This window comes from Siphateles boraxobius, unplaced genomic scaffold (genome assembly GCF_051911475.1).
Source record: "Siphateles boraxobius isolate OS27281-9 unplaced genomic scaffold, OSU_SipBor_1 66, whole genome shotgun sequence".
Lineage (NCBI taxonomy): Eukaryota > Metazoa > Chordata > Actinopteri > Cypriniformes > Leuciscidae > Siphateles > Siphateles boraxobius.
The window spans coordinates 6,707,759-6,728,465 of record NW_027509193.1 but is presented as its reverse complement, the minus strand read 5'-3'; the positions used below and the strand labels follow the sequence as shown (position 1 = coordinate 6,728,465).

The following is a 20,707-nucleotide window of genomic DNA, read 5'->3' as shown; positions in this document are numbered from 1 at the left end:
AGCAGATATATTCCAATCCTCTCAATAATACGTGTATCACTGATAATGTGATTTTTGCGTCAGAATTAAATGTTCAAGAATATACTGCTATATAATAGTCACAGATGTTCAATGTGTCAAATGTCGCCGTGTTTGTAGGCTTACTGTGTATTTCCATTGGTTTCATTTTGGACCGTGTTTTGTGTTTTATAGTGCAAATGTAAAAAAATAAACGCTTCTGATGCATGAGGATTCAACACTCAATATAACACTGGAATAAATGTTAAAGTAGGCCTAATTCCAATGTTTTTAAATGAACATTTGTAGTAGGCTACTTGTTTTGTTTGTTTGTTTAAGAAAAAAAGCTGCGATGTTTTTTTTTTTTTCAAATTTGACAATATCTTTTACGGTCCCTGCACCAATTGATTTTTCTTATCTTATCAATCAGACATTTTAAGTGCAGCTTATTTTGCCGCATCTATGTCGAGAATTCAATAATAAAATCACCACTATATCCTGCCAATTCAGGATTTCAGAAGGGTAATACTATTAAGATTATATGTCGGTATTTAGTTTATAAGTTGTAATTTGCGACCGCAGAGCGCAATTAATGTGCTTACACTTATTAAATAGCTTTCAATATGAAATTCAATATATAGTATTATTATTATTATTAAAATATAAGCTGACCATATATATTATAAATCTATATTCATATTTTGAATAAAAAATAATAAATAAATAGGCTCTTTATTGTATATTTTGCTAATAGGGCCTTTATATTTCGAAACTGATAATTTTTTTAATGTGCACAGGTTATGTCTTATGCATTATTTTATTTTGTAGGAAACTTAGTGTTAATCCACTCCACATGTCCAACTCATTTACTCAGCTGATGAATAACCTAACTAACTAACAGACATAAATGGCAGGGTCATCACCTTTGACATGGTGCTTTGAAAGGTTCCCAAAATGTGTTCATGTATAACCTGTGTTAAATCCATGTTAACAGGCTCAAACACGTATACCACCACTTTTGGTAAAATGTATGGGAATATAAATAGAAAGAACCTTTTGAGCTCTCCAAATATGTGAAATCTGTAAAAGAGACATTTGTGTTGAAGAGTTTTATTTAATCAGCTATACAGATTCATTTCAACAGATAGAGAAAAGCATAAAAATAATGTGCATGTATGAACATAAAGTGATAGGTAGAGTGTGTAAATTAAATTGTGAATATAATTTATTTGATTATATTAGAATTAAAACTGCACATATTTTCAATTTTAAAAGTTCCCAATTTAAAATGTATAATTCTAAATATTAATACCTGCGCATCCTCCCACATATTTCTATCTTCTCGGAGCAGGATTTATAAATTACTATTGGCCTTTATCTGGTAAAGAAATGTGAATTAAAATTAAGTTAGCCTACATTCTTAAAGAGGAGAATTTACAAAAAAATTGAAGGTCTGTTTAAAAGATGTACTGAATGTTACTTCATCAGAAGGCGGGTTTTGTTGTCTCCAAGCAACATCCTGAAAGAAAAAAAGTGGCTCAATAAAATCCCTTAACTCAGTCAAAATGGAACAACATAGGAAAATTCTGATGTTAATGAGGATTTCAGTTATTTCTAAAGAAATGCTTAGTAATCTCACCTGACTAATGCAGCAGCAATAAGGCCTCCAGTTATTGGTCCCACCCAGTAGATCCAGTGGTGAGTCCAATAGTTGGTCAGCACTGCAGGACCAAACACTCTTGCAGGATTCAGACACGCACCAGAAACATCACCCCTGAAGCCCACAGAAGATGTAAATCTCCAGACCACACACAGGAAATTATATATAACATGAACAATGAACTCACCCCGCGAGCACGTTAATAATGACTGTGCAGCCCACCAAAAATGGAACCAAAGGACTCTTGCTCTTGGCATTAACTGCACCCAGTAAGACCACCAAGGCAACTAGACACGTCATGGCAATTTCTCCAAACAATGCCTTCACAATATGGTCATCAGCCTTGAGAACCGTGAACGCCGCACCTTGAGCTTTTGCATATTTGTCATTTGAGGTCATTCCCTAAAAAGAAATTCAAATCCATTGAAGCGTGACTGGTGAATTTAATGTTGCATGCAAATATGGCTCAATGATGTATCTCACCTTGGCCATGACTGCACCAAGTAAACCTCCGCTAAGCTGAGAGATCAGGTACGGTGCCACCATTTTCAGGTCCATTCCACCACAGAGGTAGACGGCTACGGTGAATGACGGATTGAAATGAGAACCACTGTGTCAGGGGAAAAGATCATGGCATTATTCATCAATAAGCAGATGCTTTTTATCCAAAGCAACTCCCAGGACGTGTTTCGTACTGGCAAAAACCCCTGGAGAAAACTGACCTGACTACATCAATCAAGCCACATCAACCTAAATGTGCAGGGTTTTCCAAGGGGGTCCATGGTGATACTGCAGTGAATCCGTGGATTAATGTTATATATATATATATATATATATATATATATATATATATATATATATATATCAGTGGTGGGCGTCAGGGCCTCCTCTGCTGGCCTAAACACTATCACATTCACTGACTTGCACTTTAATATTTTACCATGAACGAGTATTAAATTATTCCCAGTCAATTCTCTTAATTTCATAGCTTTTCTCTTGGTTGCCTTCCAGTATGGTATATTTATGTTAGAGCTTTTATCCAATCATATTTCAGGCATCATGTGTTGCCATGGCCAAGGAAATCTGCCTTTAGGCCTTCAGAATCAATACTGACTGTAATGTATTCCATGACTGATTTTGAAGGCAAAAGTACCGCTGATCTCATTAATTTCGTTCAAAAATCTGTGTGAGAGCATGGGTCAGCTGTAGGCTATACACATCGTCATGTTTTTGCGGTGACTGTCCCTGTATCCTCTGCTTCTGTCGAGCAGACACTCTCAGCCCTAATGCCTGGTTCAGATTACACGATTTTAGCCCGATTTTGGCACGATCCGTTTGACGTAGGGTGTCGTGGGGATTCGTAAACGACAACGGGCGTCGGGACGCAAGATTCGATCGTATCATCTCGTATAGTGTGTCATAGTGGGCGACAACCTACGTCGCGTCTGCGATGCTTCACGACATCACGACAAAAAGACTAGCATGTTTAATTTTTTTAACGGTCGTCCACGACGGGTTCCGTCACATGTATGAGGTTGACCAATAGGAGCACAGAAGCGTTTCCGTACACAACTTTCAAAAATGGCGAAACGAAAGAGAGATGATGGTGCTACTAGGTGGAGTTATGAAATGGAGGAAAGGTTCGTGGAGCTGTGGCAACAGTACTCCTGCCTATATGATGTGTCATCGAGGGAGTACCATGACAGAATTCAAAAAGAAAAATGCTGGCGAACGATAGCGGAAACACTTCAGCAACCCAGTGAGTACTGAAATTAGCATTTAGCTAGCTAATCATTCATTAAATTTTCCTTCGCTATAGAGCAAATTGTTGTGTGATTATGTATGTAACGTTGTTATGTGTATGAGTGAGTGCGTGCGTGTGTGTGTGTATGTGTATGAGTGAGTGAGTGCGTGAGCGAGTCTCTCTGTGTGTGTGCGCGCGCATATGCCATGTATGTGTAAATGAACGAGAGTGAGTGAGTTTAGTGTGTGTGATTATGTATGTGTGTGATTATGTATGTGTATGAGTGAGTGAGTGAGTGCGTGCGTGTGTATGAGTGAGTGAGTGCGTGAGCGAGTCTGTGTGTGTGTGTGTGCGCACGTATGTAGGCCATGTATGTGTGAATGAACGAGAGTGAGTGAGTTTGTGTGTGTGATGTATGTGTGTGTGTGATGTATGTATGTGTATGAGTTAGTGCGTGAGCGTGTGTGTGTGTGCGAGTGCGATTGACAATTACAGAGACTAGATTTTACATTTGTAATCTGATTTCTTACTTACAGCCGGTGAGGTCCAAACAAAAGCTGCTTCCCTCCGAACACAGTATGGGAAAGTACTCCGTTCAAAACCGAGTGGCAGCGGCGACAAAGAATTAACTTCCAGACAGAAGTGGATTTTAAAAAACCTGCAGTTTCTACAGCCTTTTGTTGTACAACGCATGTCTCAGTCTACACTGAATGTAAGTTTGGGGTAAAGGTTGTTACAGTACTTTCCAACTTTTAAATACATTTGTGAGCTTTCTATAGTATGCTTCCAAACATGTATTGTGCCATTACTTGTTATGCCTGATATTTCATACAGCTTGTTTTATCTTAGTTGGATGACTTGGAACACAGCATCACAGATGAGGGTGGAGAAGATCAGGAGACAGAGGAGGATGTGTTCGAGTCATCCACCTCCACCTCCACCTCCCACCACACATCTGGACCATCAACTCCACAAACCTCACTTGAAGCCTCATCATCCCACCAGCATCGTCAGGTTCCTGAAAGAGCATATTACAAACCCAAACAAAAGTTACGAGACAAATCATTAGATGAACTTGAAATCGAGAAAGTAACCATTTTAAAAAATGTATCTGAAACACTGGTAAATGCCGGTACGGATGTTGATCAAACATTTGGCAAACAGGTAGTTACTGAGATTAAGCTAATTAAAGACCCACTGACCAAGATGAGACTCCGTCGTAACATCCTTATGATGTTATACGATGCACATGAAAATGAGGCCAGATTAGCATTACATCCTGGCCCCCAAACACCTTGGCAGGGACACACAAATTTGAATCAACCCTACCAGAATACATCCATTCATGTACCCTCTGTAACACCTCCAGTGAGCTACCTCAGGGCAGTAGAAGTGGCATATGACCAGGAAATAAATGGGGTGTAAGTTCAATAAACTGCCATGAGTACAACAGAAAATCTGGACTTGTAGTTGTGGTAAGTACTTCCAGAGTTTGCAGGTGGCTGGATGTAGATGTGCTTTCCATCTATGGCTCCTAAGCAATTAGGAAATTGCCATTTGTTTTCAAATCCCATTGCCACCTCTCTCCACTCTGCCTCCGTTGTAGGAGTCTGAAAAAAGAAACACCATATATAATTAATGCATGTAATGTTCTCTCATTTTTTACAGAGGTTCTAATGTACTTTTTTTTTTTAAGTATTTTTTCTAAAGTCCACTGATTATAATTTAGAAAATTATCCATGATCTACTCTGGTTTTGACTCTCTGGATAAAACACGTGGTTTTGGGACTTCTCCAGTAAAGGCTTCTCTTTGTGTGTCCACCCACTGTTGTGAAATGTACATCTGTCTTTTATTTACATCAAATGACTTACCTTTAAATGATCATCCTTTAAGACTCCATACAAGGCTTGACAAGTCTCCATTACTATCTCACTGATGGTACTACGGCCGATCCGGTACTGGAAGCTCAGAGATCTAAACGTCTCTCCTGTGGAAAGGAGCAAGTGTATAAGGTGCATAATACACCATGGCCTGGTTTTACAGAAATGGCTAATTAAGCAAAGATTAGGCATTAAATTAATTAGGGCATCTGAGTAGCTTTTATAAACTTGCCTTAAAAACATTACTGGTGTGCATCTTGAGACAAAACAATGTCACTGACATATTTTAAGTGCATAGGCTATTGCTTTCAGTTTAAACAGCTCAAACTTGCAATTTAGTCTGGGACTAGCATACATTTTGTCTGTGAAACCAACAATATGATTTTTTTTAAATGGACTTTTTACCGGTAGCAAGGAATCGTAGCGTAAGTGACAGCCTCATTCTTGCACTGATTGCTCTTCTCAGTTTTGTGTCCCTTCTTTGGATACATGGTGTGACTTTGCCAAGCAAGTAGCTGAAATCCTCCACATCCATCCTAAGCAGATCACGAAAACCCTTCCTGTCACTGTCCTACAGTGTAAATAGGGGGAAAAAAACATGGTGTGGTTGTTTGGTTTACAAAGGCGAAAAATAATCACACCCAATTAAAATGTATGTGCTTTTCACAATACATATAATTTCAAAGCAGCTTTACGATAATGTTAGTGTTTGTAATAATTTAATAGATTAGAGTTGGTCGATAGCATAGTTTACATTTTGTATACTAGTATAATTTACAACACAAAATATTATTATTGAGAGTGAAAAAAAACTCCTTCCCTTAATGTCTTTAAATATTTATTTGTGTACAGTTGGTGACTTTAAAGACATTAAGGGAAGGAGGGGTTTTTTCACTCTCAATAATAATATTTTTGCGTATAATGGTATTGCAATTTTTATAATTAAGATTAAGCCTATAGATGATGGTGTTATGAATCAATCAAAGGCATTAAACCATTGAACTGATATTTTATGTTAAAGGCTAAATTACCCCATGTGACTGCATAACGAAAAATGTTTACTTCTGAACATTAGAAGTATTTAATTACATTGGTGAACAATTACAATTTTTAACAGTCTGTTTTTGTAATATGTTATCGTTGTGGCAAGCAAGCAATATTATTACTTGTACTACTGGCTAAAGTAAAAATATTTAAGAAAACAATATTTTACCTCAAGTTCTCTTTGGAGGATTGACAGCCCATACTGTCCTCTTCGAGCAATCCAGGAACGTGTCCATTGTCGGGTTTTCTTTCTTTTTTTATGTTTTTCTGAACACAGGACAGCCAATACAACACTCACCGCTTCATCCATTGTTTGTTTACGTTCGTTTCCGGAAGTCACTCGCTACTAGCAGTTTCGCCTTCTCGATGACGTCACGCGCATCGTTAAAGACGGCACGCGATGACTGGTCAGGAAGCAACGTGTAGTCTGACATGTTTCTTGTCCACGACACGACAAGATTTTAGGAGTCAAAATCGCGTAATCTGACACAGTGACTATCGTAACAGACAAAAAAATCGTGTAATCTGAACCAGGCATAAAGCGAAGTAAAACTTATGCCAGAAATATGACGGGACCGACTCGACTTTCAGCATTAGCCTCGATAGAAAAGACTTATTGTTGGAACTGAGACACACAGATAACCTGTACAACTGCGAATTAAAGTCTTTTTGAGGAAAGAAATGTTGATCGATTTTCTGTAAAAAATTTTTTTTAAAAAAAATTAGTAGTTTTGGTGAGTATAGCCTAATGCTTTTTTGCCCCCGTTTTGAATATGATCTTGTAAATGTATGATCGATTGTAACGTCTATATTATTTATATTATTTATAAATAAATGTTATTTATATTTAGGCTATATATATATATATATATATATATATATATATATATATATATATATATATATATTCAATTTATTATTTATTGAAATTGTAGGCTATTTAATAAAAAATAAAAATATATTAAAAAATATTTTTATATATATATAAAATTTAAGTGTATTTATATATAGCCTACAAATATGTAATTTATATTTTATATATACAATTAATAGCCTATAATTTGTAAATTATGTATTTTTAAACATTTATATGTGTTTTGTAATAGAGTTTTATATTATTAATAGTAAAATATATTTGGAATGTTCTGCGTGAAGAGAAGGGATGAAATGTCCATAATATAATGACTAGCTTTGAATGTAAATCCACTTAATCTATCCAACATATACGAGTACAAAAAAAACATTTCCTCTCACCTGATCTCTGCCATACATGCAATCAGTACAGCCACTGCGAGACCATGAGCCAGCGCAGGCTGGAGTCTGCCGGCATCCTCCACGTTTTCAATCACAGACACACATCCGATGAACACAAAGAAGGTGGTCCCCACCAGCTCAGCTACACACGGCTGAAAGACCCGCTCAAATAGGCTCTGCTCTCTCGCAGTGTGTTGTCCCACCTTATCCATCAGAGCTTTCCCCATGTCGTGAAGTTCCACTTTGTTTTCAGCCATTCTTTCCGAGGCACGTAGGTCTCTCTGACTGTTGTGTCCTAATATCTTAGAGTAGGCCGTCTACTCATCATTTAACTTTGAGAGTCAGAAAGTTAGCATTAAATTGCTCAATGACCTTTGAGGGCAATTGATGATTGAAAAGACTAATAATAAATGTAAAATGCTGACCAGTGGTAAAGAAAATAATACTGAAGGAGATTAAAATTTAACATGCTTCTGCACTCAGCTAATTTAGACGTATCTGAACTATTTAAACGCCAGAAAGTTTAACCTGCTGCAGCATGTCCTGGTTATACATAGATTAGGGAAATTAGCTCAAGTTTAGAAAATTAACTGAAACAGTAACTTAATAATGGAAATTTATTTTTCCCACCAAAAATAAAAATGAAAAGTTAAAGGTTAACCAAATAGTGGAGACTAAGTCCTAGTACTATGTGATCACAAATATTAGTAGTTACATGTGCAACTAATATTTTAGGCAAATAAATCCAAAGCTTACTATGTAACAAAGAGTAAAAACCCAAACTAATAGATCATATTTCATTGTGGAAAGAATGTGTGTGTGTGTGTGTGTGTGTGTGTGTGTGTGTGTGTGTGTGTGTGTGTGTGTGTGTGTGTGTGTGTGTGTGTGTGTGTGTGTGTGTGTGTGTGTGTGTGTGTGTGTGTGTGTGTTTTCAGTGCGCTCGAACATTTACTCCCTAAAAAGTCCCATAATGCACAATAAAATCGGTGCTCATATGGTTGCATCCGAAATCGCATAGGCTACTTCTCTACTATAGTATGCAAAACATGTGACAAAAAAGTATGTCTAAATTCGCAGTACTATAAAATAGTAGGCAAAAAGTACCCGGATGACCTACTACTTCCAGTGAGATTCTGAAGTGTGCATACAATGGACAATTTATTATCCCATTAGGCCACATTAGAGGATTTGTAAAAAATAGGCTTGTTTGAGATGCGCCTCAACTTAAATATAGGCGAGAGTATGCAGTGAGGGGAGGAGTGGAAAAAAGCGCAGGCAAGCCGGACTTTTCTCTCTTCTCGACTCGTAGTGGATCTGACACCTGCCAGATCAATGATGGACCGCGGGATTTACGCTCGTGCGCTAATAAACTGGATGTAATTTAAGTTCTGTTGCTTTTATATGAAAATAAATATAATGAACAAGACACCCAAAGTACTTGTTATTTAATTCCATTCCAAATATGTGTTTAAATATCAATCATTTTTCTTTAGTAGCCTACAGACATGTGTGTTTTTTGTGTGTGTTTTTATAAAAATTACATTGCATTACATCGCACTGTCAGAGAGTTTGGGAATATTCACACATAACGTATAGGCTGCAGGATATCAGAGTTTTAAAATCAAACATTTTAAAAGAGAACAATAGGCTGCATCACGGTTGTATAAACCAATCAGCATGAAGCTGTGTCGTCAGCAAGTCGTTTCCCATCATGCTTTTTCGGTGGAGAGCAACTGCGCGCGACTGCAGAATCCGACACGTGCGCCTTGCGCTCGCGAGAGCTTTTTGACGTACGCATCAGCATGACATCAGAGCAAGGCGGACCGCACTCGGTTCTGCGCAGATTTTGCTCATCTCAAACCATGATCTCAAACAAGCCAAATGACAGTGAAGCGACTTTTGAACATGGCGAATGTAGAACGTCATACTACGCACATTCATACTTTTATGGCGTTAAGTAGTCGGTTAGTAAATAGCCTACTTGTGAATAAGTAGCATACGTACTCAAGAGAGTAAGATTTCGGACGCAGTGCCCGTGAGTGTTTAGGGTGCTATCTGGGACAGGGCCTCCAACAGACAGAAAAGTAAATCCATATCATATATTTTAAAGGCATCTTTAAAACATTTTCCCAAGAATCAACACAGACATTAGAAGATGGAGTATTGACAAGAGAGAGTGCCTTCAGTTCGAGTGGATTTATTATGGCAGATATTTTCCTTAAATAAGCCTCATTAAGTGAATTATCAGATGGGCAACCCAAATTTATTATATTATTATTATGATAGGCTACTTTGTTTCTGCGGCCTGAACAGAATACAGAACAAACTTTAAATAGTTGAAAGTGAATGTGGACCCCAAACAACAAATAAAAAGGCATGCATTGGACTGTCACGAGATCCCCATTTATTTCCACATATAAATATTTTTTCTAAACCAGTCCTAGATTTTATGATCAATCTGCACCATTGGTGTTAATATTATTATTATTTTTTAATTATTTAACTTTTAAAGATTTAATATTGGGTTTTAGTACGTTTAAATTCAAATTTAATTTGACCATGTGCTACGTAGATTTTATGAAAACAACTGCAAATGTGAAACTTATTAGCTTTATCAGCTATTTCGCTTCGGACTGAGGATGGCGCTCTCACAGAGGAAAATAAATAATGTTATTTCATTACAATGCATGTCTTTAAAGGGCGTGAATTTGCCTATTATTTGCATTTTACAATTACACTTTTTTGTGCAATAAACAAACTCAAGTTATCATTAATCTTAGCCTATATGATGATTATCATTTGGTTATATGAACCAGAGTTTTAACTATCCAGTTTAATCAGTCTCCTTCAGTCAAGAAGGTGTCATGTGTCACAACCCACTGTGCTCCACAATAGGGAAGTGAACTGCACTTCCTATTTCCTCAGTGTTACTGCAGCCCACAGACTAAACCAGAAATTGAGAGGATGAGAAACGAAAGCAACACGCTTTATAAATGAATACGAACAGTAAATGACACAAATTCTCAACTTCGGATCCAGTTGAGCGCGCGCAATGGGAGCGTCGCGCGTGCGGGCGTCAGTTTGATAAAACAGCGACTTCTCGAAGTTTTATATGTTGGTGGATTAAGAAGAATCAAGATGAAGAAGCAGTTCAACCGCATGAAACAGCTTGCCAACCAGACTGTTGGGAGGTTAGTGAGTTATATGGATTATTTTGAATATTTCTACTGATTCATGTAAAAATGCACACTAAAGTTGGGAGTGTCACTGTGTGCGCGAGCACAGAGCAAAATGAAGGTCTGATGTGGTCAAAGTTATAAACTACACATACTGTTTGGTCATACATTTTATTTTCCATTGATTTAACAGTTTGACATTATGTGTAGAAGTTTGGATTGTCTCCCTTCCATGTACAGTAGGCTACATTGCAGAACTGAGATTGAGACATTTTGGGCTTCTGTATTTTAGGGGTATATCTGTATTGGGAACATCAAACATCTATTTGACTGAAATAATACATGCAAATATATGAACTGTATAAATATAAATAAATTGACTTCATATCGGCGGGTGGATAATTCTGTATACCTCTGTAGCAGCTATTAAGGGACATTTTATTAGGCTAAGGTAGCTACTTTAAATTAGTACTGTGATTTTGCTCATTCGGCAATTAGAATGACTTACATGACAATTGAAAAACTTACAGATACTTATTTTCATTCTATGGACAATATAAAAATACGAGGCTATTTGTCGCTGATTTTATTTCTTTTCTTTTTCAATTTCAAAATAATGTTATGCTTTAGTGAATTAAGGCATCACGACATAATGTATAAAGGTATAAAATATGGATTTAAAATGAGTGTTAATAAGAAAGTTAAGATGAGAAGGTTCCTGTGGTACAGCTTGGAACCATTATTATAGACATTCGCTCCTAAAGTCACCATGAAATCAAAATTGATACTTGTTCATTTATGGAATATGGCAGATTTATTATAAATGATTTGCCGTGCATTCCATTATTTATTTTTTAATTCATGTGTCCTCATAACCTTTAGTCAAAATACCTTCCCCTCCCTCCATCTCTCCTCTGATGATGTGTTTACTGGCGTGAGGGCGGGATCAACCTGTCACTCACACAAAATCAACCAATAACAAACCACAAACATCCAATCAATTCCCCATGGACAAAATCAAGCCCCGCCCTACATTTGTTCTTGTTCGAGAAGCCGTTTGACTATATACTTCACAATAGGGAACTTCCATTTCATGCCAACTTTACATTAACGTTTCATTTTTTAATCTAATATCTGAAAGTAGTTTGAAATGAGTGCTCTTAATCAAATTAAATATAATTAAATATCAGCTGATAACCATATTAGCCTTTCCACAGTTGGGCCAAACCGTTGTCTTTTGTTCCGTTCCGTGCCGATCCTGTCCACCAGTACGGATATGGTTTCATTATCCACTGTGGGACTGATAACCGAGCTCTTTCGAATGTAATTCAAATGTTTCAGTCGTTGTCTTAGTACCACAAGAGTTTACAGACGATATGAGATGTAAGGAGTGACCGCGCTATGGAGGTCGACCAGATATTTTAATTGTAATTTTAATTTGTGCTTACATCGCTCAAATAGCAAGCTTGGCCAGATATGGAGTAACTGGCAGCCAGGCAACAGATAAGTGACCAATCCTGGGCTGCGACGTCACTACACGTATTCTAGCAGCACGGTTCGCCAAGAGTGCTGAGAATTCAGGGCCGAGTGAACCGAGCTAGCAATAATAAATAGCAAATAGAGTTTTACATTTTTGTGTTGAAAGTAGTTGCCGGGGCATTTTGATGTGGTTTCTGCTATGTGTTTCTACATGGTTACTTACTGTTGTTTGCCTTTTTACTGCATACAGAAGCGTTCTGTTGAACTCTGCAGATCTCAAGAAACAAACGCACTCAGAAACTGCAAGAGGAACTTTGAGTTTGCTTGACTGGTTTCTCTTCAGAGATTTTGGGGCTTGTTAGAGAATGACCGAAGTTGTCTTCCCTTGTACTGGGTTGAAAGGGTTATGTTAGGTCAAAATATCTTAGAGGCTTTTCATTATGTTGAGCTTTTTTGTGTAAACATGGACATTTGCATATTGTTTTTGCCAAGACATTGTTTTTACAATGTCCTTATTTAGATTCACTCTTCATCTCAGAGTTTAACATCCCAGGCAGCTGGAAGATTCATCACTCGCTTGTCACAATCTATCAGAGCGTCTGATGCAGAATGCAGATCCGGGGTAATCCAGAGTCGGGGGTATAATAGTCTGGCCAGCTTTCATGGCGGCTTTCCAGCCCAGAGAGACGCCACGTTTCGATACAGTCGGTTAGGTTACGGCTCCAGTTAGTTTGGCCTCTGCTGCAAAGGATACACCGTCAGAGATTTTACAAGGATTGAAATCCATTGGAAATGCTCTGTTTTCTGTGATATATAAAGTTTTAACTCTGAAAACTTATAGTCATTGTTATAGTAGGAGATATCCTGCGTCTTTAGTGAGGCTTGAGCACAAAGTGATTTGTACTGAAGTTTTAAACTGTGGTGCGTAACTTACAAAATGCAAAAATGTAGATTTTGTATCGGACGCAAATCAGAAATGGCATAAAAAAACTGCATCCAAAACATTGTACTCTGATGAACATCTGTGGCTGTTCGAAAATTGGGTAATTTCTTGCTAATTTGGTATTTCTGAATGTATAATTGTTTAAATGCTTTTAGCAACCAATACTCATCAAAACTGTCCATTTAGATACAGGATACGTGTGCTTTTTAAACATGCTGATGAACATTGAATTTCCTTCTTTTCCTGAAACCAAAAACAGATGTTCAATGAGCTGGTCGAATGAAAATCATGGCAAGAGTCACTCTGTCTTTATTATATGGCATTGAACTGTCGTTCAACGTTTTCTGGTCTTTAATAATGTTCTCAAAACGTTAGCGCAAAATAGAGCCCGACCGATATGGATTTTTGGGGGCCGATGCCGATACCGATATTAGGGAGTAAAAAAAGCCCGATACCGATATATCGGCCGATATTATTTATGTGTATATTATAATACAGTAGCAATATTATTTATGTGTATTATAGTACAGTATACCAGTCAAAAGTTTGGACACTTTCCTATTGGTGTGTACAAACTTTTGATGGGTACTTTACACAGTAGCTATAAACAGAATAAATATATTTTATAAACACGTTTTACAATGATCACTCAAATGTGGTAATCAAACACTTGTGTGACAGATATGTAATGGAGGCAGGGGGAATGATAGAATGAAAATTATACAGCTGAGCTGTAACCAAACTAGTTTGCATTGCATGTTATATTATATTATATTATATTCTAAATACTGTTGCATAATCTTCACTAACGACGACTTTGTCTTTTAATTTAGTCATAACTTGTATCAATAAATATATAAAAAGTGTCACTGACAAAACCTTATTATCTTCTATTTTTACTCTTAATTCCTCTTAAAAGAACTCAGATCTTTTTACTAAAGTAAAATGAATAATATCATAATGAAAACGTTTTTAATTACATATGTACAGTAGCCTACTTTTATACTATTTTAAATAATTAGTAAGCAAAATGTACTAAACGTGAAACTCTTAATGCAAAATGGCCCTATATAAAGGTTTATAATTATATACATTTTTGGAATATTGCTTGATGTTGTAACGTAGCGTTATCAGGCAGAATGAGCTTTAACACTGTGTCTACACCGGACGCGGCCGTTACTGCTCGCGTCGCAACAGCTGTTTACCCTAGACAAAGCAGAATCAGTTTACTGTCGGAGATCGCTCGCGCCACGCATTTTAATCAATGTTTCATCAACCAATTGCCTTAATAAATAAGAAGAAGGCCTAAATATAGCAGACAATATAATCAGGACTTCTCAGCTGCGCGCTTGCAATAGTCACAAGCTCACACAATACGTGACAGAGGCTTGTTGAAGAGAAATCAATTCTGTGAATTACACTGCGCAAATCACAAGTAGGCTACTACCCACCGGATGAAGAAGGGTTGGCTCTCAGTCTCCACAGGCTACATAAAATATATATTTTATTTTATTTTATTTTATTTTTCGTGTTTGCATTTATGAGGAAAAAACAATGTTACAGACGCGACAGTTCAGCACTACGGACGTGAGCGCTCTGAAAGCGGCACTAATGCTTTGAAACTTTCACATAGACATCAAACAGAAAGCACAAAACCTTTCGTTTCAAAGTGAATTTCGTTTTGTATTAATTGTATCTTAATTTTAATCAATGTTTCATCAGCCATTTGCCTGGATTTAATTTATAAGAAGTAAATTTAGCAGACGATAGATAATCTCGACACAGAGGCGCCTGCGGGTGAACTGGAGCTCGTCTCATGAACCGAAACTCAGCGTATAGACCTGAGAATTGAAATATATCTATATTGAAATGTCTACTTTTAAACAGAACAATTCAAAACGAAAGACAGACAGACTCATGTAATCGTATGAAATGTGCATTTCTCTCTGGCGCGCGCTCACTGAAGATCGCGAGTCAGCATCGTCAACTTCATCTTTGGCTGACACTGACTGAAAACACTAGTTTATTAATAAACAATTAAAATGTCTCCTTGCTATATTTGTTGTATTCATAATCATTATTTTTGCCAGTTCTTGTGACAGCTTTTAGGTGCTTTATTGGCAGCGCCACCCTTAGGCCTACATGAATCACCGTACCCGCATTTTTTAAAATATTCATTTATCGGCCATTATAAATGCCGATACCGATAGTTAGGAAAATGCCTAAAATCGGCCGATAATATCAGCCCGCCGATATATCGGTCGAGCTCTAGCGCAAAAACATTATATCATATCCATGGAACATTTTCTTTCTGAATCATTTTAGTTCGACGCCCATCTAACGTTTTGTAAATGTTACTACCTGCTTCAGAATGTTCAGAGAACTTTCATAAGTAACATTCCAATTCAGAAATATTGTTTTCAAAACAATCTTAGGGTACGTTTACAGCGTGAAACCACTGTATTGCTCATGCCAGGCCAGTAGTTAGCGAGGTCACTTTGTAAAGAAGCACTTGACTAAACATGTAATACGCATGCGCATGACGTCACTGCTTTCACAAATTCACGTTTTTGTGGTTTAAATGGAGACGATGACGGTATCGTTTTCAAAAACTTGCACTTTGAAACCAGTTTTCAAAGTTTTCGTTTTTTTCAGGCCCCCAAAACGCTGTCGTTGTGTAAATAAACGGCCAAAACACATAAAAAGTTCTCAGTTTTTAGTTGAAAACGGTGTCGTGTAAATGACCCCTTAGAATATATTTTGTTAGCTCGGAGTGTCTCCTCTGAGAGCTGGAGTTCTGGAGATTCTCGGGCAAGTGGTTTTTAGTTTTGTTGGGTGACCAAATACCAACTAACAGACATTTTAATCTTTTCAAATAAGCGTATTGCTTATTAAACCTCTTGTTTTGTGGGATCAAAAGCTGCAACGGTCTGTTAGGGATAATGTAGAGTACCATTTTGCAAGATTTCAGCTCCAGTGCAGTAGATCAGATACTAGGTTTCCGTTTAAGGTTTCAGATTGCTTCAATATGATCACAGAATAGAATACATTACTTATTATGATTCAGTTCCTCTTGTACGAATCAGATTACTTAGAGATATTTACAGACTTCCAAGATCAGTCCTGTTCCTTAAAGAACATTTTGATGGGCTAAAGCATTGATCTTTATAATAGTGTCTAAACATGTTAGCTGGCTGCCGGTCTGCTGTATTGTCAACTTTGAATGTGTGTGAAATGTTAGCCGTGTTATTTCTGGAGGTTTATTATACCCAACCCGATATGCATTGGCTGCTGAACACAGGATCAATGCAAATTCTGTATAGATGGAAATCTAAAAATTCTCTCCTTCATAATGCGTGGTCATTCTCAGCCTGCATGTGTAACGGGATCTTAGGGATATTTTCTCTTGTTACATGACCAGTTCTGTGGCTTTTATCTAAGTTGTCTGTGCTGAATGTGAGTTGCTCTCTTTTAGATATAGAATTATGTCTGCGACATTTAATATTGATCTATTCAACCAGAAAAAAATCACCATGGTGCCCTTGAGAAAGGTCCTTATACCCTGATGGATCGTTTGTGACAGTTGGTGCCATCACATGAAAGTTGTAGACATAAATAAACAATTTTTTTAACTCTAGTTCTGACTGATCTTCACTTCTGGCTCGGCAGTTGGGAAAAAACACTCAACCTTACAGACAGTTTCTCAAGCAATAATATCTGTTCCTCCTTGTTTTTGAAGGCTAGCAATATGTACACTTAATTAACAGAATATTATTAATATTAATATTTGTATTATTCAAGAAAGGGTTATTATTATAACTGAAAGTAAAACATAAAAACTTTTGTTACTTGTTTAAATCAAAACAACTTTAACTGAAATAAAATAAAATATTTAACATTTCCCATTTTCATTTAGTTTAACTTGATGTACTCCAAACTCAACTGAAATAAAAAATAAAACAAACTAAAAAAAAATTATAAAAATGACAAAAACACACAACAAAATTACTTAAACTTTAACTGAAGTTAAAATGTATATACATATAAACATAAAATATAATTCAAAATGTTAACAAAAACTATTATCTCAGTAATACTCAAATAAACTGATAATAATAAAAAGGGCTTATTATTAATATTAACTTTAAAATTAAAATTAGCCAAAATGCAAAAAATAATAATAATAATATTAGGACTTTTTTAATATCTTGAATAAGACATTATCTTTTTAAGTTTTTTTTCTTGTTTGACGTATAAACCTCCAAAAATGTTGTCTGAGCAAAAGAAAGAAAAAAAAAGCAATGGAACAAGTTATTTCTCAGGTAAGTTTTTCTTATTTTAAGGATGTTTAGATATTTTCACTGGGAAGATTAAAGGCCTGTTTATTATAAGCGTGCACTGCGGTTTTGTCGTCTGCCACTTTAAATGCGCGAGGATGGATTCTGATTGGCTGTCAGTGTTTTTATCGTTCCTCAGAGACAATCGTTCTGAAATGGATTCCAACAATATAGTTTCAATGTAGTTACTATTATAGTTATGATCTCTGCTATTCTTTTAAATTCAGAGTGATTTTTAGATCTATATCTCTATCGTTATCGTCCTTGGTGTGAACCGTGAGCGGTAAGACTTTTTTTCAGTGTAAAACGCATTTTCTTTTTTTAGCTGTGTTCAAAATAACACTCATAACTGTTACACATCACTTTATATAAATAAATGGAAATGCTGAAACTATCACAGATCATGCCATATGAACGTTCAGATTGTACAATGTCAAACGTGGCATAATGTGTAATAGTTTTATGGTCTCTGGTCAAAGGGAGTCCCTACTCATTATTTATGAAGCTCCACCCTCTTCTGCTGACAAGAGTGTGTGTAAAGCCTCAGAAGCCCCGCCCCCTTTACTGCTGTTGTCATAACAAACAATGTGGAATGCAGAAAGCAAAGGGGGGAAGTGGATTTTTTTCTTGTGAAGTGTGCCAAATCAACCGTTTGTTGACACAGTTGGAAAAATAAATGATTTTCCATTCAGAATATTGAACTGCAATGGGTGTTTTGAATAATTTGTATTTTTACATGTGGAGTGAAGGCTTCAGGCTTATTCTTGTTTTGTTTTTTGGTTTGGCATCTTTTTATTGTGATACTGGCCTAACCTGCTTTCACAGTCAGGCTGAAGAACTTAAAAAAGCATTGTTCGTTATGTAGTCCGTCCTTATAACCAAACACTTTTTCCTTTTTTTTGTCCACAGAGCAGAGAAGACAGAAGTACTGAGTGACGACCTTCTTATGGTGACTATTTTCTCCCTCCATGACTTTATCACAACCATGAAAGACTGCCCAAATCATCTAGCATTCCAGTGTGATTTTACTATTATTTGTATCTCATTATTTCATTTTATTAATATTTTAAATTAGCTTCCATTTTAATTCCAAACACATTTTTAGTAATTTTGTTATGTGCTTTTGCTACTTTTTAGTTGTTGTTTTTTAAATCTCACTTTTTAGATTTAATTTACTTCAATAAAATCTGTAGTTTTAGTTGGTCATTCAGTTAGAAAACATTTTTATATGTCATTTAACACTAGAAGTGACGGATTTTAATTTTGACCGCTAGATTCCAAACTCTATATCTTTAATGATAAATACCCAATTGAGAGATTAATGCATTTATGGTATTAGGATATCTTTTAAAAACAAAACAACACCAAACTGTACATTTAAACAAGTTTAATTATACATTTATAAATAATAATATCATTAGTAGCCTACCGTAATTATCGCATATTCACAACAGATAGGCTATATTTCCATATCCATTCATCATAACTCAGAACAAGATAATAACAACTAAAAGTATCTTATTTAATTATAAAACATTTCATTTTAATATAATAACAGAGAAAATGTATGCTGACAGGCTAATAAAAAAGCTGGAAACGAGCTGATCTAAAACAAAACAAAGAAGGAAGCGTAGGCTACAGAAACATAAAAACACTAGCCTATATTACAAATTGTATATAAATTATTTACATCAATATAGTGCTTGGCTATTTAAGCTTCACAGTGAAGGCAAGGGACCTCTCTTCTCCTCGCACAATTTCCACACACGGGTTTGCGCCATTTTCAGCAGGTGTCGTGGGTTTTGTTTTGACTGCAGCTTCTCCGAACCTGGCACTGTCTCCGCTTTGGTGTCTGCTGTGGTGATTTTGATCTAATATACTTTTTGTTTGTAGAAATTAGCATATATGGAAACACTCAGGACCGCTACTGACCTTTCTGTTGACAGTGAGAGAGACAAAGGTCAATCGCGGGAAATGTAACAAAAAAATACCGCGAAATTCAGTGCGGTAATATGACCATCTATGGCCGAAATAGGTAAAAATGTTCATTTGTTTTTTTGCCTGATGTGTAGTTTATATGAAAACATTTTAAATGAAAATACAGACACTTTTAGGAAAACTCAGGTACCAGAGGGATTTTATTTATTTTTTATTAAGTTTTTGCAGATATAAAATTCAAAACGGTCAAAATGACCGTCATGGCGGTTCTAGTGTTAATGTTTCATCTAACTTTTACATTTTATTGTATTTCAGCTTTATTTCAATGAAAAAAAAAGTTTTTAATAGTTTTAGTTAACGATAATAATCCTTGAAGCGACTACATTAATGCTTTATCCAAATGTAGGCACTAAGCATTACTTTAGAAAGCAGTAATTTGGGTATCATGTTTTATTTTATGGCTCTCTTGAATACCTGATTCTGATTGGTCAATCGCCACATTGGCCGTTCAAATATTTTTGCATACTACTGTATATAATGGTATATATAATTAACCATTGTCTCTAGCACATGTCATTTGATGTCTCTCATGTTACTCCACAGACTTTTTTCTCACATATAATCTCAAATCAATATTTATGTATTGGTATTTAAATATTTAGTCCATTTGTTTATTTATTTATTCGGTGAATAAATTTATTCAACCAGTCATTTATGGAAAAACATATGCTTTTGGAGTGAAACAAGACTATATTTTGTGATATAAACCAACTGACTGTACATTATCCCTTACATATCTTCTATATGTATTCATATGATATCAATATTGAACGTATATGAATTAATATTAAGACAGTTATTGTGCTCTAGCATGACATTAGCTCTTATTCAGTGTTAATGGGGGGATTCCCAGCGTGTCAGTCTTTTACTTTCAGTTATAGAAATAGTATCTGAGTTGAACTTTGATCCTTAACATTCATCATCTTCTTTCCCACAATCTTTGATCCCACTTCTCTCAATCCCACTCCTTTTTTTTCTGGCATCTTGCAGATAGCAGAAAAGCAACTGACTGTCTGAGACTAATTGATCTTATTTAGGCATTTCTAACGTCACAAGGGCCATGTTTGCACGAGTATGCGTCCAGCTACGGCTGTTATGAACAAAAAGTAGCCTGAAATAGCTCGAAAAGACCAAAGCGTTAGTGTGATAGCGTATATAGATGCAGGGCCTTATGATTTTAATTTCAATATACTG

The 20,707-nt window shown here is 36.1% G+C and overlaps 2 protein-coding genes across 7 annotated transcripts in view; one reads left to right on the top strand and one right to left on the bottom strand.

Moving 5' to 3' along the window:
- Positions 1-1,091: 1,091 nt before the first annotated feature.
- aqp8b (aquaporin 8b) lies at positions 1,092-7,837 on the bottom strand. The gene is made up of 5 exons (XM_077213808.1): positions 7,581-7,837; positions 2,141-2,267; positions 1,845-2,059; positions 1,637-1,771; positions 1,092-1,516 (listed from the first exon to the last, which is right to left on the bottom strand). The coding sequence occupies exons 1-5, from the start codon at positions 7,835-7,837 to the stop codon at positions 1,474-1,476; spliced, it is 777 nt and encodes a 258-aa protein (XP_077069923.1). The 3' UTR covers positions 1,092-1,473.
- Positions 7,838-10,342: 2,505 nt separating this feature from the next.
- arhgap17b (Rho GTPase activating protein 17b) overlaps positions 10,343-20,707 on the top strand; it is a 41,560-nt gene continuing 31,195 nt past the window's right edge. For 3 of the 6 annotated variants that reach the window (XM_077211877.1, XM_077211874.1, XM_077211873.1), the window contains exons 1-2: positions 10,430-10,771; positions 18,425-18,464. In XM_077211877.1, coding sequence (XP_077067992.1) covers positions 10,719-10,771; positions 18,425-18,464 — 93 coding nt within the window. In that variant the 5' untranslated portion in view covers positions 10,430-10,718. Of the gene's footprint in view, positions 10,772-18,424; positions 18,465-20,707 lie in introns of all 6 variants that reach the window. The other 3 variants (XM_077211876.1, XM_077211875.1, XM_077211872.1) reach the window with 3 other exon arrangements.

What these genes read in the sequence shown, in the direction of transcription:
- aqp8b (XM_077213808.1), bottom strand. Translation starts at nt 7,837, where the DNA reads ATGGCTGAAAACAAAGTGGAACTTCACGACATGGGGAAAGCTCTGATG. An exon ending in GCATGTATGGCAGAGATCAG is followed by an intron (nt 2,268 to 7,580) that starts GTGAGAGGAAAT and finishes CCCCTGACACAG; the next exon opens with TGGTTCTCATTTCAATCCGT. An exon ending in ATTGCTGCTGCATTAGTCAG is followed by an intron (nt 1,517 to 1,636) that starts GTGAGATTACTA and finishes TTTTTCTTTCAG; the next exon opens with GATGTTGCTTGGAGACAACA.